This window comes from Fimicolochytrium jonesii (genome assembly GCF_025526975.1).
Source record: "Fimicolochytrium jonesii strain JEL569 chromosome Unknown EV422scaffold_2, whole genome shotgun sequence".
Classification (NCBI taxonomy): Eukaryota; Fungi; Chytridiomycota; class Chytridiomycetes; order Spizellomycetales; family Powellomycetaceae; genus Fimicolochytrium; species Fimicolochytrium jonesii.
Genome location: NW_026515669.1, coordinates 1,568,379 through 1,585,633, shown reverse-complemented (window position 1 = coordinate 1,585,633; position 17,255 = coordinate 1,568,379). Strand labels below are relative to the sequence as shown.

The window sequence follows — 17,255 nt, the reverse complement described above, 5'->3', positions numbered from 1 at the left end:
TCATGCGTCGATGAAATTTCTTACGGGCTGGACGTTAGACTGTGGAAGAAGTGATGAGATTAGCATGTGGATTCGGACATCAGAACCATCTGTCCGTCCTGGCCCATGATATTTTCCGAAGCACAGTTTCGCTGGCCGAACTGCAATTTGCAAGTGTTGGTATATCATTGCAAACAAGAGGCATTCACGTCTACGCCGTATTCCAACCCCAGGAATGTACCATATCTACATACGCATCAAACTATCTACTAACAATCGTGCACGATGTTCCAAACTATGTATGAATGATGCCCCCTGAGAAGACGGAGGGGCAAAAACACAAAACGCCGATGTATGGCTAAATGCAAATCAGAAACCCAGACATGTCGGGACCGGACCAGCGGCACCAGCATTTACCGGTCTGAAAGTCTCGCTTCCTAAAACTTTCCCCTTTTCGACGACTGTTGAGCGGGTCTCGACGGGCGAGAGAATGAGTCGTAAGCGGGCGGCGGGGCTTCTGGGTCGTATTCATCCGCGAGGTTTGCGTCGTCCGTAAACGGGTTCGCGGACGATCCGTGGCTTTCCCTTTCATTGGCGGACGGTGAGGAAGTCAGGTACTGTCTTGTACTTGTTGGAGGCAGACGCGAGGGTCCCGGGACGGACGACATGGATATAGCCGATGAGGCCGGGCGTGCTGGGGCCGCGAAGGCTGCCGCCGGTTGCGTACGCGGCGCCATGGACGTTCCCGTCAACGGGGCCTGCTGGTACGCATAGGGCGCGGCGAACTCGCTCTGTGACACCGTTCCAACACGAGGCGACATGGACGCCATCGGCGGCGTAAACACTGCGTCGTCCATACCAGAGAGCGAAAAGGACGGGATGGGCATGACTTCCAGTTCCGCCATCTGCGATATAGGGAATGAGAGCTTAATTAGCGAGGCGAACCAAAACAGGTGGTGTGGGTGCAATCAAGTATCTTACCGGAAAGTATTCCTTCGTTTGGCCTGTACGTCGACCCCCTTGGTATGTCGTCGTCGTCCTCTTCATCTCGTTGTACCTCCAGAATAGACCGCGGGGATTATCCTGACCGTTCAGGACTTCCAGAGCTTTCCTTGTTGCCTTTCTGGCGTTCGTCAAATCGTTCTGTCGCATAAAGTAGATGACCACCCCGGCGACAATGAACGCGACAAATACGATGATGATGGGAACGAGGAAGCTAATGAATGACGAGAACAGAAAACAGAACGATGAGATAACGCCGGCACATAGTTGGAGAGTTGACCGCAGGATATTGCTCGCGATCAGGTCCTTGCGCCTATGGCGCAAGTCGCGAGTCTTCGGCCGCGAAAAATGCGAATGCTCGTCGTTTATTCTCACTGTAATCGGCCCCTCCAGCACCGCCTGCCAAACGAACCCAAGCCCTCATGACTTACCCGTTGAAAGGTGTTGAACTCGTACACGAGTCTCGTCGGTGGAGGCTGCGACGCTTGGATGGTGTCCTGCCATAACACCTCTCGACGCAGTCGTTCCAGGGCTTTGAAATTTCTTGGCGGCAGGCCCAATAAGCGTCTGAACTAACGGGCTGCGTGCACTGACCGAACGGAGGCTTCGGACAAGCGAATGTACATGCAGTTATATCTTTTTGCCCGGAGGATGACGGCGGAGACGAAGAGCCACCGCCACTGGTGCTTCCGCCGCCATTGCTGCTGCTGCTGGGGGCAGGGCTGTCCGCGGGTGGCAAGTTGGGACTGGTGTTGGTGGCAGGCGATAGTGTGGCAGGTGCTGGCGTGGCGTTTGCAAGCGGCACAGATGCCGAGCCCGTCACGGACACAAGTACGGTAGTCGTTCTGGCAGCAGCAGCGGGCGTACTCATAGGTACCACGGACGGGAACGCCGGGAGGAAGGCGGCAGACGCAGAAGGCTTGCTGTCGGACGGCAAGGTGAAATCGGACGATGGTTGAGAATTGTTGTCGAAGCAGCTCTTTCCCTTCATTACGACGCCAAAGATGACAGAAATCCATATGATGAAGATAACTAGGGGAGGGAGGGAGTACCAAATGTTGGCTGGAACCTTTTTGCCTGTATGCAGAAATAAGACAGCCGATTAGGTATACTATGAAGAAAGTGGCATCACCATCATCATTGCATCGATTACGAAGATACAAGAAATCGTCGTCCGACACATGCGATGCTCGCAGTTTGCTCGCAATAGATCAGGGCACGCTGCAAGCAGACATTGCCTGCAACTCGCCAGCGGTGCTATGAGTCGTTCTCAATTTTGCTGCTCTCTTCTCTGGTGGCACCTCTCTGCTCGCTTCGCTCGCAATACTGTACAAGGGATGGGGACTTACCGGCGGTTGAGTTCAAGTACTGTATTCTAGCCTTGAGAGTCTCTCGGTCCATGCGGCCCTGAAGCGAGGACGACCATTCCCCTCCTATAAATTGATAGATGAAGTATAACCTTTCAGCGATACTTGCCCACAACAATCACACCCCCTCAATACAATTGCAGTACCTTTGAACTCCCCTCGCGAGAAAGCCCTTCTGCCTAGTTTCCATTCCAACATTATGAGGTTGATGCTGACGGGCAGGGGAACTGAACTTGTAGGTATGTAACCGGGGATGCCGTAGCCCCTCCCTTTCTAAATATATACTAGACTACCAGTCGTGCATGTTCTGAGTAACCTGCATGCCCACCAGCGGGACGCCCACGGAAGCCGGTGCGGCTGGTGGGCGATATAAGAAGCGGCGAACCGGCAAAAATATCAAATAAAACGCGTCAAATTCTCACCGACTCAAAGTCTCAAACACACTCGTTTCCGGGTATGAAGTTTCGAGGGAACGAGCATCAACGAGTAAAGTCAAATGCGATGGAATTAGACGTCAATCTCTCTATGGGTTCTCTTCGTCTTCCAATGCATGGGATGCTATATGTTTTTCAGTCGCAACCCCGTCTACCGGCGAGGGGGTCTCCCCTCCCGGGGCCTCGATTTCTCTGCGTTTTCCGCCGCCCCCAGCCTTAGATTCTTCATCCGAGTAGTCGACCGCATCTTTCTCGGTCTGCGTGCGGTGATGATACCCGTCTGGCCTTCGAAGTCCTAGACTGGCCAATTTGGTGTCGGCTGCTTGTTTCTCTTTCCTGTATGTATCCCGAAGGTGAAACCATCCTAACGTTTCTTGCAAGTTGATGGCAAACACGAGGCAACTGAAGCCAAACGCGAGCAAAAGGGTGAGGCCTATGGAGTTCAAAAGGTCAAGATACACGCACTATTGAAAAGTAGGGAAATGAGGCAAGACACCTTACCGCTCCCTTGATGTTTCGCTACCACAATACTGACGAGCAGCATCATCGCACTCTTCACCATGCCCGGAGCAGCGACCGCGATGGTTATAATCACTTTTTGGCGCAAACTGTTCAGTGAAAGAAGCGACAGCTGCAGATCAGGGTCGTTCTCAGCGTCCTGGATGCGCTTCAATGCTTCGACGGATGTGGTCCGCGCGCCGGCTGCTATCAGCTTGATCCCAGAAGAACGCGTCCGGAAGAGGCGCTGGATGTTGTAGATTCGTAGCGCGGCGGACAGAAGTGTGATCCTATGCGGATGAGACAATCAGTTCAGATGCGAGAGGAAAGGTGAGTACCATAGTGATCTTACAAACTCTGGAAGATACATCCGACAATGAAGAACAGTCTGGTTCCTTCATCTTCGGGAACACTGAGAAACGCGCGCCTGTAGCGTACTTTATAAGTGACCGGGAGATTGAAGCTCCCAATACAACGTCGAGGTCAAAACATACCAATCCAGCGCACATTCTCCTGCGTCCATTCCAATCTGCATCACGGACAAGACGATATCGTGCACCAGGCGCTTCATGGCAACATCAGCCTTCAGCCTACCATAAAAGTTCAGCTTTTTATCAGAACATAGAAATTATGGCATCGAGATAGTCTTACGCTTTCTGTTTCGACGTTCCCATCTGTCTCCGTTTGATGGCCGCCATACGTCGCCTGGGGTACAACGCAGGGTTGGCGCAGAACGAAGGAAATGAAAACCGCAAGAGTAGCCATACCTGTAGACATAAAATCCAATACCGGCACCTAGTACAATCAGACCAAGAGCTATTCCGATAATCTGCCCGGTTTGGGACGAGCCTGACCCAATCGCTGTCGTATCGGCGACCAACCAGTCAGCATATGAGCAGGGACCCAGATTCACGAGAAGACGGAATAGACTTACGCAGACAGGTAAAATCATTGAAAAAGGTGCCAGCAGCACATTGACACTGCGTCGACGAAATCCATATCCGGCCCCTGTCGCACGTCTGGCATTGCGTTCTCCCTGCCGCGTCACTGAAAGTCCCTTCTTGGCAAACAGCACACGTTTCCAGCCCGCTAGTGGTCGTAACGCTCCCAGCCGGACACGCAGTGCATTGAACATCGAGGAGCCCGGCGTATGTTCCCGCTGGGCAACCGACGCAATTGCCGTTGTCAAGAATGTATCCTCCGGGACAGCCGTCATGAGCGGCGTAGCTGAGCTTCACCCCGCTGCCGGTAAGCGGGCGATTTGCAACGAATCGCACGCCTACAGACACTACATTTGGGATGCCAACTGATGACGGCAGAGATGTGTAGTTCGCTGGGACCATGGAGACGTTGTCGGCGGGTGAGCGCACTTGCAGGAGCTGGTTGGTCGCCGGATTGTATAGATACAGGACGTCCGTGGTTGGATCCATCGTAAAGTTTCCGAATGACAGATTGATGGAGCGCAGGGAGGTTATAGTCGGCGTGATTGTCCAGGAGACATTCGTCCGGAAACGGGATCCTGATGAAGGTGCAGCAATGAGTTCTCAATATTTGCGTTTAAGGCAGCAGAGCCATATTACAAACCTCCATCACAAGGGTCCAAAAGGATGCTTGAAGCGTTGGTCACAGATGTCGCAAATTTGCAAGACCCCAAGAGCGGAGGGGAGGATGGGCTCGTCGTGGAAAGGTCAAGGATACGTTGACCAGCCGGAGGAGATATGGGAGACTGGGCCTGCACAATCCACATCATTAGAGCATGACCCACACTTCCTGCCCTCCCAAAACTTACCGCCATATAGGACCTGAGGGCGACATCCAACTGTGTGCCTTGAGAGAAGGTGCTCAAAGCATTGGTCAGCAACATCGAATACCCATCTCCGCCATTCAGCATGTAGTCATTCACACAGATATTGTATATCGCATTGGGATCAATGTCGACATACGTTCCCTGGGTGCGATTGAAGATTTGTGCGGACACTAGGCGAAGTGCATCCGGCTTGTTGTTGACATTGTAGGTATAATGGATATTACCCACTTGGGGAAAGCGACCAGCACTCCCCTGTGGGAAGACTTTGCTCAAACCACTGGATAATGCATCCAAGACGTCTATTCCTCTGCGAAAAGCTCAGCATGTGACCGCCACTCGTATGAACTAACTCGCGGCAAAGCAATAAATACCTCAAACGAGTCACCGAGATGGTATTGTGGTTTGGTAACATCCCCATGATGTTCTTCATGGTCACATTACCAGCAGGAAGTGAATCCCGGATACTCCCGCCATTGAGTATCGCAGCATCGCACTGACCGTCGGTCACCCACAACATGGAATCGCAGACAACGCTCCCAGCAGTGCAGTCGCTCCTCCTGCAAGGGTGATTCGGAAGTTGGGCGCCATTCAACAGCGCCGTTGTGCTTCCAATAACGACTTCCAACGCCTTATCGACTTCCACATAATCCGCAACAATGTCAGATACGAACGCCGCATCGGGCGGAATGCATGTTGCCAAAGGAGACGGATCGCCTTGGCAGGAATTCAACGGGTCCCGGGTGCCAGACCATGCGGCCAAGGAACCGTTCCTCCACTGCAGATCCACCCGGGCTAGGCCGCGTACGCCTTCGGGTGTCATGTCAGCTACTATGAGGACGGGTCCGCCTATTGCACGCCATGTTTACGTTCAATTTCAACGCGCAAAGAAGATATCAGATCCAGATTCTCACCTTCAGCTCCAGTAGCAGCTATCGGGAAACTCTTCGAGCTCACTGTCTTATCGTCGCTCGTGATGATCACATCTATTCCAGGCACCGCGGACGCAATAGCAAGGTCCCCATTGAGATCTAACCCACTCGACATCGCTATAACGACATCCGGGTTCTCCTGAAACTGCAGTTGCTGTATGAACGCCGTCATTTCGGGTATTATGTCCAACACCTTGACTTGAGCAGGCGAGGATGCTGACTCGGCGCAAAATGTGAAACTACAGAAGTCTGTGACCACATACGAGACGATGGCGGCTTTGAAGGTCGTCTGCGTGTTTGCATCGGTCAATGTGGTGACCTTGTAGCGCTGACAAAGGTTGGACAATGCCGAGGATTTGGAGATCCATGTGTTTGATGAGATGCATGCAACTGACGTGTTGTTGAGGAAGTTGTTTGCATAGACCTCCGTTCCATGGAACAAATCTCTACTTCCAAATGTAGTATACTGGAATCCGAGTCTGCTCAAGTACGTGGCTTCTTTCTTGCCTACAGAAGTGCCCAGACCATTGAGACGTGGGCTTAGGTCCAAAAATCTTCAGGGAACGGACCTTTGTAGTACTGAGAAAACGAGTACATCCCCAGCGCAGATAAGCCGTGGATGGCCAAAGTCGGTGTCGATGTGCTGGCGAGATTGACCTGCTGTGGGAGTTAGGGTGCGCAGCTCAGCGAAGGGACACTGCAAGCCGCACATACCCTGGCTTTCGAAAGGGCCGTCTGAAGTGTGGCGTACCCTCCATATGTTCGACCGGAAGGCAGCTGCGTGACCTCCGCCGCAGTCGAGGAAGTGGTGAGAATGGTCAGGTTGAACTGCGAGCCCGCAGCTACCACAGCTCCAGCGGTCAAGAGCACGCAGAGGAAGTGGAAGATTGCAGCCATCTTGGGAGGCGATTGCTAGCAACGGTGGACATTCGACTTTGACAAAGTATTGTCCTCTGCTGAACTGCAAGGGACACGCTGGTAGATAAGCTAGACCAAAACCCCCCCCCTTTCCCTTCCTCCCCGATGGCCCTCTGAACCGAGTTGCATCTTGAATACGCGACCCTTCGCCCTGTGTGGGTCGTGTAAGATTGAGCTTAATGGGCTTTCGCTTTCCGTCGAAGGCCGTGATCGTATCGTCAATCGGGTTCCAGAACATATTTGACGGCGCCGTCAGTTCCTCGTCACGTGACACATCTCTGTGATAATGACTATTACGCAGGCCGGAAAGTACCCGGATATCAGTTTTTGGATAATGACGACATCTAAGACACCGCCCCCGACAACCCCGACAACCTTCTGCCCCAGACAACCTTCTTCGCTTTGGTGAGATGGGGCAGGTCCATCAGGGAGACATGTATATGGGAGACATGTATAAGGGAGACATGTATACATAAAGGGGGGGCCGACGTTGGTCCAGATTTCTCTTTGTTGGAGTCTATATTGCATTTCTTTCCTTTGAAGTCCCTTACCAGTGCATGCATGGCGACAGATATCGCGGGAATCTTTTGGGTTTTGCCCCTCATGTCCGTCGTACGTAGCGAGTCCGGGATCCACATTTTAACGTTCATCAGACCCGGGATATTTGCGTTCTTGCCACAGCGCCGAGTATCGTTCGATTGTTCATTTCTTTCGGGCCGCAATGCGGCAGTAATGCCCCCCTTGTTCCCATGGCGTAAATTTCTGTACTGTACCGCGGATCTTGTCTCCGGTTCTCCGGTAAATGTGCTTCCCTTGACTTTATGACGTCATGCAAGTAGATCCTTTGCAGATCATTTTTGAGCTCCGACTTGTTCACTGGCCATACGCTTCTCGATCCATATGACCATTAGTAACCGGAAAGAGTGACGCGGGACTCCGGACCAAGGAACCCATTCTTCAGCATCCGAGGAGCATTGAGGAGGGAATGGAATCGCAAAATGTAACTCGGAAGCGCACCTCCGAATCAGGACCCCTAATCAAAATCGAGATCCTCATTGCCCAAAACGTTCAAAGAAATGCGGCGGATATTCACGATACGCCAAACCATATGCCTTTGGACGTCTCGGCGCGCTCACTCCCCGAGACCTCCGGCTGCCGCTCCATTGTGCCTCATGGTCGATCCACGCGTACATCATACTTTTCTCGGCTCGGACCTTCATCGGAGGGTAGCCGTGGACAAACAGAAAGGCACGGTACCGATCCCCTCCCCCGGAAATATATCCATGTACATAAGTACAGCATGCACGCCCCCCGCGCCCCAACCCCAACCCCTTACCCTTCCTACAGGAAAAGTCTAACACAATTGCTCTCGCATTCTCGTATACCTCGTCCTTGCGTTAAGCCAATTCTATCTCAGTGCTGAATAACACTCTCGGCCAGCGCACACTTAATACCGTCTCTAAACGTAGTCCAGCTTCAAAAGTAATACGAATTCAAATACACCGAAACGTGGATAAATAAGGGAAGGATGCCGGACAGCGTGGGAAACACTTCGTTTCACCGCGCTTATAGCGACGAACTCTCAGGACCAGAAGACAGCGTGTCGGACTCTAGGCCGAAAGCTGGGGCAGCCAGCACAGCAGCTTCTCGTCAATATCGCACCGCACAACGCCTCAGACATGCTATTGGCGCCAATAAGGTTTGGGCCTGCGATCGATGTAAGTGAAGGACTACCGTATTTGCGCTTAGTGCCGCCGCTTAGATATAAAACAGGTGCTGATAATGGTTTCCATCTTCTCGCAGGCTACCGATTGAAGATCAAGTGCGACTCGGGCAAGCCGGCATGTTCTGCTTGCGTCAAACACGACATTGGAGACACCTGCACGTACGGCGGATCGGAGCGCACAAACAGTTCAAGTAGACGCGGGAGGCGTTACGACACGACAGGTGAGGCTCTACAACATCCGAGAAAGCTGGAGGCTCGATCCTTTGGACTAATTGATCACCGCCATGCTGGCAGGATACGTTCGAATGCTGGAAGCCAGAGTCAGAGAAGTCGAAGGCTGGTTGCAGAACAAAGGGCAACCAGATGATTCTCCGGCAACTCCGCTTCGTGAACACCAGAATCAGGACATGCGAAGAAGCCATCGACCCAGTTACAGTCGTGCGGAGCAAGACCTACCACCACTATCTGCAAGTTATGTCCGGACGGTGACAGAGCTGGTATCACCATCGCGTTCTGTGGCTCGTCCTTTCCTTGCACACGACGATCTGTTTGCGCCAGACCTGCAAATGGAGTTGGTGCGTCTGTTCCTTCGCATCATAAATCCACTGTAAGTTGCGCCCTACATCGTGATGGACGCTGCCATGATCTGACTAATGTGATTCCCCCATTTCATACAAAACAGCATATGGGCTTCCCCTTACCACGACAGCACAATCACGGCGAAACTGTGCCTGGAGCGACCGAGCCACTCAGAGTTTCTCGTCATGGGAATGTGTGCTATGGCTGCACCATTCTCAGATCATCCAGCTATCAAGCGGTTCATGGCTGAGAATGGACTGCCAACGTATGCTGCTGGCAATGCATACGCAAAACGGGGACAAGAGATTCTTGACACCATCATCAACGAGCCATCGCTTGACTTGGTTGTTGGCACGGTGTGGCTAGCTTGCGCGGTTTCCCAAAGTGGAAGAGGTTTGTTGTCCTGCTGCAAATGCATTCAGCTCTTTTGTGTGAAGCCTCATTGCTGACATTCGGTTCACAGGAGGATCCTCGAAAGACGCTTACCTTGCGCAGGCTTTGTCAATTGCGCGGCATATCAACCTGAATATAGATCCTGATGTCGAAGAAGTGCACGGTGTGCTACCGTGGCTATTGAAAGAGACCCGGAGAAGGGTGTGGTGGCTGCTCGTGTCGGTAAGTAACTTCATCGATGGCATTAACTCTTGGCCGAACCTTATGCTAACTTGCATGTCTCCATCAGCTGGATATCATCAGCGCCATACCCACTCCTGCTGAGGCGCCGTCTATAGATGGGCGAGATCACCCGTTGACTGAACGGACTCCATGCCTTCAAGGCTGGAGACCTACCCCCCGAGCGCCGGCTCCAGAAGCCCTTTTCCAGTCGGTTGCTACCCTCGACGGCCTTCCTCGGTTGAGTGCCTTCGTACCTGGTGAAGACTTCGATAGCGCGGAAAACATGGTGACACTGACCAAGTTATACGCGCGCATCAAGGCGCTGAGAGGCTCCGCATGGTCGATGGCGGAGCGCGCGGCTAAGATCGCCTCTCAAGACGTACATCCAACGGCAGCAATCAATCGAGCACGCATGGAGTCCATCTCGGAGCTCGAGAACGCATTGACTGCGTGGTTCTCATCATTACCCGACTGGGTTCAAAACATCGATCGAATCAACCAGTTTGCGGCGTCACCAGCGAGTCAGAGCCCGCCATCATGGCAGCTCGTAACGATGCATGTGTACTACCACGCAGCGCACATCTCTCTCCACCTGCCGACCATTCTCGATACTGGCTTCGCTTCCCTCTCACCATCAGAGCAACTCGGTACAAAGGGATACGCTTCTGGAGCATACAACATCTGCGTCCACCACGCCATCTGCAACGCCGCCCTGCTCTGCAAAATTGCCGATCTTGACCCAGAGGGTCTCACGCAAGGTCCGTGGCTCGCGCTCTTCAGCTTCTACTCGGCTCTTGTGCTGGTCATCGCAATGAGGATAAAACCTCCACCACACTTCGGCAGCGATTTCCGCCCACATTTGGAGGCGCACTTCAAAGTATTGCAACTGCTGGCACCCAGATGGTATCCAGCAGGCAGCATCCTCAACGTCCTGATGGCCGTGCTCGCAGAGAACGAAGAGCTGGATGACGAGGCGGGCGTTATCTATCACCACGCCAAGTAAAACTTCACATCACGCTGAGGTGTCTTTTGTAGAAAGAGTATTTGGGTGCAAGATGTTTTTTTGGAAGCGGGAAAGGCGCGTTTGACATCTGACCGTCGCTTTTTTTGTGAACGGTTTTGTGAGCTACCTCCCTACCTAATATATACTGCGTACATATTATGAGTGCAAATCCTAGCGTTTGGCTGTCCTGAAGGGTTTTAAACATCCGTTACCTTCGTGCTGATTTCAGTGTGCCTTCATGATGCATCTCCCTCCTGCACGCCCTCGTCAGACATGTCCGAAACGTGTGGGAAGAACGCGACGAGCTTCATTCAGCGTGGAAGAGTTTCTGACTTGAAGGGGAAGGCAAGATCAGTTACGATTCCATAGTGTCAGGGCAGTCCTGGTCTCCCGCATATTCACTTGTCCTTCTGACGGGTTGAGCTTAGAACCTTCCTACCTTTCTGGACCTCCCCCATTCTCCCGTTCCCACGCTCAAATATCGCCTACACATACACTCTCCAACGACGCAGCTATGACTCAGCGGACTAACAAGCAAACGGCGTACCGATGCTATCTGAACTTGACGAGAGATTATGTATTACAAATTTGGTATGAGAGTTATGTACACTTTGTCCATCTTAAACGAAACAGGAACGACCAAAAAACTACAATATGGGGGCATTGTCATACTCGGTAAAAGCCTGGTATACGAAGCCTCCGAAGATACCGCCGGTGATGGGGCCAACGATTGGGATCCAAAAGTAGTAGTTGCTAACCGTAAAGGGGTCCGTGCCCCAGCCGGCGACGAGGGTGAGGAGACGGGGGCCAAAATCGCGGGCAGGGTTGATGGCGTAGCCGGTGGGAGCGCCCAAGCAGATACCGAGACCGAGAATCAGCAGTGCGACGGCGATGGCGGAGTGGGACTTGGGGCGGTCAGCGTGCCTGCTCTCGCCGATGGCAAAGAGCCCGATCATGAGGACAGCTGTGGTGATGAATTCCGAGAAGAAGGCGCCGACGGTGGTCAGGTAGGCCTGGGGGTAGGTGGCGAAGATGCCGGCGGTCTTTAAGTCGCCAGTCGTCTGGCGAACACCTCCGTCGAAGGCGTCGAGTGCAGAGTGATAATTAGCGAATACGATCGCGGCGCCCATAAAAGCGCCCAACACCTGGGCCGCACAGTAGCGGGGGACTTTCCGCCAGGGGAAGTTGCTATGGACGGCATTGGCGATCGTAACGGCGGGATTCAGGTGTGCACCTGATATCCCCGCACTGACGTAGATGCCCATCAACACACCGATCGCCCATCCGAAGTTGATGGATAAGTACTCTCCCGTGTTTTTGTGGAGAGATGTCTGTGCGCAGACGCCGTTTCCGAAGATGATCAAGATGAAGGTACCGAAAAATTCGGCAAGCTCTTCCCTGGGTGATGAAAAGTCGCATTCATTCAGTTCGACTGTTCCTCTGGATGAAACACGGCGATGAAAACTATCTCACCTCATCTGGCGACGCAAACGAACGAGCGGTGACAGCTTGACGTGGTTGATGACATCGTGCTCGGCGACATCGACGACGGTGTCTTTACTGATTTGCGACTCCAAGGACATGGCAACGGGCTATATCACTTGGGAATGTGAATGGTGATGTGGACTAGTGGATGATGGGTGCACGAGAAGCCTGCTTCTCGCGTTGACGTCGTTGAAACTTGTTGGACGAGGTGCGGATGAGAGGACGTGGGGCCGGCCTTGCTGATTTATACTTTTCGAGCGAATGCTTTTACAGTGCGCCCGGGCCAAAACGTTGATCACCAAAAACTGAAGCAAGCCGCTTCTGAGAACGCCTGCCTTCGAAGTTGTCCGTACGGAATCGTGGATGTAGCGCGCGGGTTGCGAAGCAAGAAGCGAGGAAGAGTGCATCAAAACACGAAGCGGCGGGTCAGCAGGGGTTGAACTTTTTGAGGCCTCTTGGCGCACATGTCGAAAATGTGTGGGGTGTGAAAGGAATCCCGAGGGCTAACCTTGCCCTGCAGGCTTTGCAGGTGTGCGGATATCCATGTTCTCACTTTTGCGCTTCTGGCTTGCGTGGGCTTTCGCGTGTTTCGATTATGTTTTTGCCCGAGGGAGCTTTCAGTTGGACCGAGCCAGGCGTTCCGACACCGTGTGACCTCCTTCAACCGCCATGGACGACGAGGCTGAGAGGATTTCTCTTCCGGACCCGAGCTCAGCTTGTGCATTGCTACACACCAGCCACCCTCGTACCAGCCATCCGGGACCATGAATAGCTGCACTGGCCAACCAAACCGTAACTTGCGTTTGGTTCCGCTTTTTTCTCCGGAAAGAAGTCTTGAAACATTGCCGTGCAACAACAATGGCCATTTTTGTGCCCGGCGCCGTGGCAGCCGGCCGCATTTCGTCACCATCTGTTCGCGTTCATAGCGCGCTGAGATCTTTCCCTTGGGGCGCAAGACGTGTGCGCGTCATCCATCACATTTGTGCGGCTCCTCCCTCGTCACGAGGAGCTGCAGCAAATTCGCACATTTTTACACCAACGCGCTTGTGGGGTCAGGTGTGGACGTGTTTTTTGACCTTTGGGCGGCAGTCGTCCGAACCTTTTTCGGACGTTGGCTGTTGGCTCCATGAGTCTATTGCTGTAACCCGCTTACCGAGAAAACCTCATAGCGCTGACTCTCCTCTCTAATGAGTCGTGCAACCATTCCTGAATTTTTAAACCAAACCTCTCATGTGAGCACGAGGCAACAAAGCTCGCACGGCTAGGACATATCGAAGCAGATGGGAATTGTCTTGTGCAGATGGGGCCAAAATTCTGCCTCTCTCTGAACCCGGCTCAATCTAACCCGGATTATGCCCTGCAATCATCTGTACGTCCAGTGCTGCCTGGAGTTACTGTGCCTGCTTCCGTGAGAGGATGATATATAGGAGGAGGAAGACATCGGCTCCCGTTTCTTGACCTCATCCATATTTCACGAACACGGTAAGCGTAGGCAGCTCATCTTCGGAATCCAGCAATTTCGGGCCCTGGAGCATCCACATTTGATAGGGAGTTTGTCCCATGGTTTTAAGAAACAGTTTCCGCTCTTAGGGCAGGCTTTGCGAGCGATTCCTGTCATATGGTAATTGTGCGGGATTTCCACAAATCAAAGAATATTATTGTGCGGCTCTCCATCGCATGTTTCGCTCCCAAAGTAGCAAACGGGAGTCCAGAAGGCGAGAAGGTGAACGTCTCAGCGCCGAACTTCATCCAGGACCGTGGCGCATCCGTCCCGTTCCATTTGCCATCTTCCCCCGGAATGTGATGGATTGCCTTCGAGAATGGATCCGAACACTGTCCGGTAGCGGTCTTCTTCAGTGAATCCCGCGTACTGTACATTACGCATCCAGGCGATGCGGCTTACCCTGCTCGCTGCGGAGGTATAATTCGGTGATGGGGAAAGTCGTTAACAACAGACGGTATTCCTCGCTTTGCCTTGACCCAGGCGGCGTGACTTGAGGCGCACGGTCGCATTCCATCCGTTCCAACCAGGGATATCTTGAAGGAGCCTCCTTTATATTTTCGCTATGCCGTCACGTCCGCAGTGCATTCCGGGAGCGCTTCGTGACCTTGTGGGAAGTAAGACTGGGAACGGAAATGTTCGGTTACGCGATTCGGAAAACTCAGCATTGGAGACCGCTCATGAATTTCAACCATCCGAAGGCAGGCTCGCCAGACTCCAGTGCAGGCGGGATATACTGTACTGTGAGCAGCGAAAGAAGAAGCACAAGAGGTTTACGCCAACGCTGTTGGCTGCAGACGCGGTGAGTTGGGCTTGCAAGTTTCAAGTTCACATTCTGGTTCACATGTTCATTCCCGTCGATTCCTTCGCAAGCTCCGTCACAAAAGTCCGCGAACTCACCTCTCATCATTGCCCTTACGTAGATCCGAGATTTGGGACTGCGTCCAGTCGGCCCCGAGTCGGGCACGTCGGGCGAATGCGCCCACACTTCATGGTCCACGCGCATCTTCACCATGTTCACACTACTTCTCTATCACCTCTGATTCCGCTGCATCGGCTTCTTCGGCTTCTCGTTCACGACTGAATTGAACACCCGGCCGCTGCAACAATGAGAGCCTCAACGGATATGTACATACTGTACTCGCATACTGTACAGTATGCGCCCGCCGCCTACATCCTACTGTACACATGTTGGATGCCTCCATCGTGAGAGTGTTCCTTTCATATGTACTATATATATAGCAAGGCAATACCAGTCATGGGCAGCATGGACGCCGTGATTTGTGAACAACAAGGGATCTTGAATCTTGATCGTTTGATCGCTTGGACAGTCGGACAGGTAGCATTTTGTCCGACTGTCAAACGCGTCTTCCGATACTGCGCGGACAAGACTCTCCTTAACGTTCACACTTGCGGATTGGCAACCTCAAGGCTCCGTCCGGTACAGTCCTAGAACGTTCGGGACGCCGCGGAGTGCTTGGAGCCTTGGAGGTTGCCTAAATTACCAATCCAACACGACGTCGTAAAGGCAGCAACGTCACCCGTGCTTGCGTTTGGACCATCTTGCTCAACGGGGGTGATCATGATCGCTTGATATCGCCGCTTGCAGCCAGGGGAAGATATCCTCTATCGCTCTCTCCAGAGATCGGCGCTCTCCGCGGTAAGGGTACTAAAAGTACGCTCTTCAGTATTGATGGTCGCCAATGGCTAGCATGTGTGCATCATAGCCTGGCGGCATTGAACTAGGGGCAGGGCCCCTGCGATTGGGTATAGACACCGACATCGGCCATTCGGGGAGCTAGTACCAACGGAAAGTACAGGTGAGCCTCTGATCCGAATTCAGGGAGCAACGTGTTGGTCATCTTTTTGCATTAGAGCCTCGGAATGTCACGATGACAGTAGCCCTGGGCAGCATGCCCGCCAGACTTTTTGATCCAGTCGATATTGGGGGCGGCGTCGATATCCAGCATACACTTTTTGAGTGGGGAGTTACACGAGCAATCAGGCCGTGAAAACTCCGATCCTTGATCAAATACTTGGTGGGCAACGAACGTAGCATCAGCAGGCTTTTCGAGAATATGCCGTCTACTACACTGCTGGCATCAGCGTAGGCTGAAGGTTTCTAGCGACATCGATGGTCCGTCGGATATAAAAGCCGGGCAGGTCGACCTGGGTCCCTCTTGATTCCTCATCCTCTCATCCTTCCTTCATCGCCAGCCCCACCCACCGAACAAACACAATGGCTCCCTTGACCAGCCTCCTCCTCAGCGCCTTGGCTGCTGCCCCGGCCGTGTACGCCGCCGCCACCCCCAGCCCTCCCCTCATCGGCCGAGGCGGAGCCCCCATTGTCGGTGGAACCCAGGTCACTCCCTACACCATTCCGTTCATCGCCTACGTGACCAACCCGCTCTGGGGCTCTCCCGGACAGTACTGCGGAGGCAGCATCATCGCCCCCAACGTCTTCCTCACCGCCGCCCACTGTGGCTCCTACACCAACTCGAAGGTCCATGTCCACCGTCACGACAAGACCAAGTCGGACTCCAGCGAGAAGGGTCTGGTTTACTCGATCAAGAAGATCGTCATCCACCCGCAGTACGATGACAACCTCAACCACAACGACATCGCGTTGTACTTCCTGAAGCTCGACAAGGCTTACGGCCCCACCGACTTTACCGTCGGCATCTACGACGCTCCCGTCGTTCCCCAGAGCGGAACCGTTCAGATTGCCGGCTGGGGTGACACCTCTGAGGGCGGCTCCGACTCCCGCGTGCTTTTGAAGGCCAGCGTCCCCATCGTCTCGAACGCTGCCTGCAAGTCCTACTACGATGGTCACGGAAGCGCCGGCCACATCGTCGACTCGAACATCTGTGCCGGTGCCAAGAATGGTGGTGTCGACACTTGCCAGGGTGACTCCGGAGGTCCTTTGTACACGACATCCGGTGGCAAGTTCTATGTCCACGGTATCACCTCGTGGGGTGACGGTTGCGCCGAGCCCGGTGTCCCTGGTGTTTACACTCGTGTGTCCAGCTTCGTCCCCTGGATCAAGAGCACCATCGCCGCCAACAGCGCCTAAGCGTTTGCCTCAAGCAATGCTGTTGAGGAGAGGGTGGCGGAGGATTGGGTTGAGTAGATAGCTACGAACGCAATGTCGTCGGTGCATCGACATAGATACCCATTGTTTACTTTTCAGGCCGGACCTGTACATGTAATAGTTGCAAATTGCATAATAACATGATTGTACGTCCCCGTATTTCAAAAAAAAAGTTGAAATATCAGCATGTTGTCCGTATAGAGCGTGAGTACCGCAGAACCCTCGGGTCTCGACGGCGCTCTTCTCCGCCTTCTTATATAGTTGGGCGGATTGCCGGCTAACTGAGCACCGAGATACGGAGAATGCCGTTCTTCACTGCTG

At 53.2% G+C, this 17,255-nt stretch overlaps 6 protein-coding genes across 6 annotated transcripts; 2 read left to right on the top strand and 4 right to left on the bottom strand.

Moving 5' to 3' along the window:
- Positions 1 to 357: 357 nt before the first annotated feature.
- Positions 358 to 1,269, bottom strand: EV422DRAFT_154685 (uncharacterized protein). The gene is made up of 2 exons (XM_053064911.1): positions 961 to 1,269; positions 358 to 884 (listed from the first exon to the last, which is right to left on the bottom strand). The coding sequence occupies exons 1-2, from the start codon at positions 1,129 to 1,131 to the stop codon at positions 417 to 419; spliced, it is 639 nt and encodes a 212-aa protein (XP_052929585.1). The 5' UTR covers positions 1,132 to 1,269; the 3' UTR covers positions 358 to 416.
- Positions 1,270 to 2,732: 1,463 nt separating this feature from the next.
- EV422DRAFT_154554 (uncharacterized protein) lies at positions 2,733 to 3,841 on the bottom strand. Its single transcript, XM_053064909.1, has 4 exons — positions 3,775 to 3,841; positions 3,637 to 3,707; positions 3,284 to 3,570; positions 2,733 to 3,215 (listed from the first exon to the last, which is right to left on the bottom strand). The coding sequence occupies exons 2-4, from the start codon at positions 3,648 to 3,650 to the stop codon at positions 2,872 to 2,874; spliced, it is 645 nt and encodes a 214-aa protein (XP_052929584.1). The 5' UTR covers positions 3,651 to 3,707; positions 3,775 to 3,841; the 3' UTR covers positions 2,733 to 2,871.
- On the bottom strand, positions 3,501 to 7,049 carry EV422DRAFT_154588 (uncharacterized protein). The gene is made up of 11 exons (XM_053064910.1): positions 6,731 to 7,049; positions 6,586 to 6,673; positions 5,999 to 6,523; positions 5,459 to 5,933; positions 5,070 to 5,394; positions 4,865 to 5,012; positions 4,215 to 4,799; positions 4,048 to 4,141; positions 3,932 to 3,985; positions 3,633 to 3,870; positions 3,501 to 3,570 (listed from the first exon to the last, which is right to left on the bottom strand). Exons 1-10 carry the CDS (start codon positions 6,911 to 6,913, stop codon positions 3,720 to 3,722), a joined length of 2,628 nt encoding a protein of 875 aa, XP_052929583.1. The 5' UTR covers positions 6,914 to 7,049; the 3' UTR covers positions 3,501 to 3,570; positions 3,633 to 3,719.
- Positions 7,050 to 8,227: 1,178 nt separating this feature from the next.
- EV422DRAFT_515401 (uncharacterized protein) lies at positions 8,228 to 11,065 on the top strand. The gene is made up of 6 exons (XM_053069315.1): positions 8,228 to 8,652; positions 8,738 to 8,881; positions 8,955 to 9,267; positions 9,343 to 9,632; positions 9,703 to 9,854; positions 9,922 to 11,065. The coding sequence occupies exons 1-6, from the start codon at positions 8,463 to 8,465 to the stop codon at positions 10,855 to 10,857; spliced, it is 2,025 nt and encodes a 674-aa protein (XP_052929582.1). The 5' UTR covers positions 8,228 to 8,462; the 3' UTR covers positions 10,858 to 11,065.
- EV422DRAFT_549771 (aquaporin-like protein) lies at positions 10,989 to 12,440 on the bottom strand (the record flags this gene model as incomplete). The annotated part of the gene is made up of 5 exons (XM_053071733.1): positions 10,989 to 11,039; positions 11,390 to 11,409; positions 11,466 to 11,476; positions 11,509 to 12,255; positions 12,331 to 12,440. The coding sequence occupies 5 exons, from the start codon at positions 12,438 to 12,440 to the stop codon at positions 10,989 to 10,991; spliced, it is 939 nt and encodes a 312-aa protein (XP_052929581.1).
- A 3,552-nt stretch (positions 12,441 to 15,992) lies between these two features.
- Positions 15,993 to 17,172, top strand: EV422DRAFT_154344 (trypsinogen 2). The gene has a single exon (XM_053064907.1). The coding sequence runs from the start codon at positions 16,083 to 16,085 to the stop codon at positions 16,914 to 16,916; it is 834 nt and encodes a 277-aa protein (XP_052929580.1). The 5' UTR covers positions 15,993 to 16,082; the 3' UTR covers positions 16,917 to 17,172.
- Positions 17,173 to 17,255: the final 83 nt, after the last annotated feature.

What these genes read in the sequence shown, in the direction of transcription:
- EV422DRAFT_154685 (XM_053064911.1), bottom strand. Translation starts at nt 1,131, where the DNA reads ATGCGACAGAACGATTTGACGAACGCCAGAAAGGCAACAAGGAAAGCT. An exon ending in AAACGAAGGAATACTTTCCG is followed by an intron (nt 885 to 960) that starts GTAAGATACTTG and finishes CCTATATCGCAG; the next exon opens with ATGGCGGAACTGGAAGTCAT.
- EV422DRAFT_154554 (XM_053064909.1), bottom strand. An exon ending in AGCGAAACATCAAGGGAGCG is followed by an intron (nt 3,216 to 3,283) that starts GTAAGGTGTCTT and finishes TGAACTCCATAG; the next exon opens with GCCTCACCCTTTTGCTCGCG.
- EV422DRAFT_154588 (XM_053064910.1), bottom strand. Translation starts at nt 6,913, where the DNA reads ATGGCTGCAATCTTCCACTTCCTCTGCGTGCTCTTGACCGCTGGAGCT. An exon ending in GTTTTCTCAGTACTACAAAG is followed by an intron (nt 6,524 to 6,585) that starts GTCCGTTCCCTG and finishes GCACTTCTGTAG; the next exon opens with GCAAGAAAGAAGCCACGTAC. An exon ending in TTTGGACCCTTGTGATGGAG is followed by an intron (nt 4,800 to 4,864) that starts GTTTGTAATATG and finishes CACCTTCATCAG; the next exon opens with GATCCCGTTTCCGGACGAAT.
- EV422DRAFT_154344 (XM_053064907.1), top strand. Translation starts at nt 16,083, where the DNA reads ATGGCTCCCTTGACCAGCCTCCTCCTCAGCGCCTTGGCTGCTGCCCCG.
- EV422DRAFT_515401 (XM_053069315.1), top strand. Translation starts at nt 8,463, where the DNA reads ATGCCGGACAGCGTGGGAAACACTTCGTTTCACCGCGCTTATAGCGAC. An exon ending in GAGGCGTTACGACACGACAG is followed by an intron (nt 8,882 to 8,954) that starts GTGAGGCTCTAC and finishes CCATGCTGGCAG; the next exon opens with GATACGTTCGAATGCTGGAA. An exon ending in GGTTTCCCAAAGTGGAAGAG is followed by an intron (nt 9,633 to 9,702) that starts GTTTGTTGTCCT and finishes TTCGGTTCACAG; the next exon opens with GAGGATCCTCGAAAGACGCT.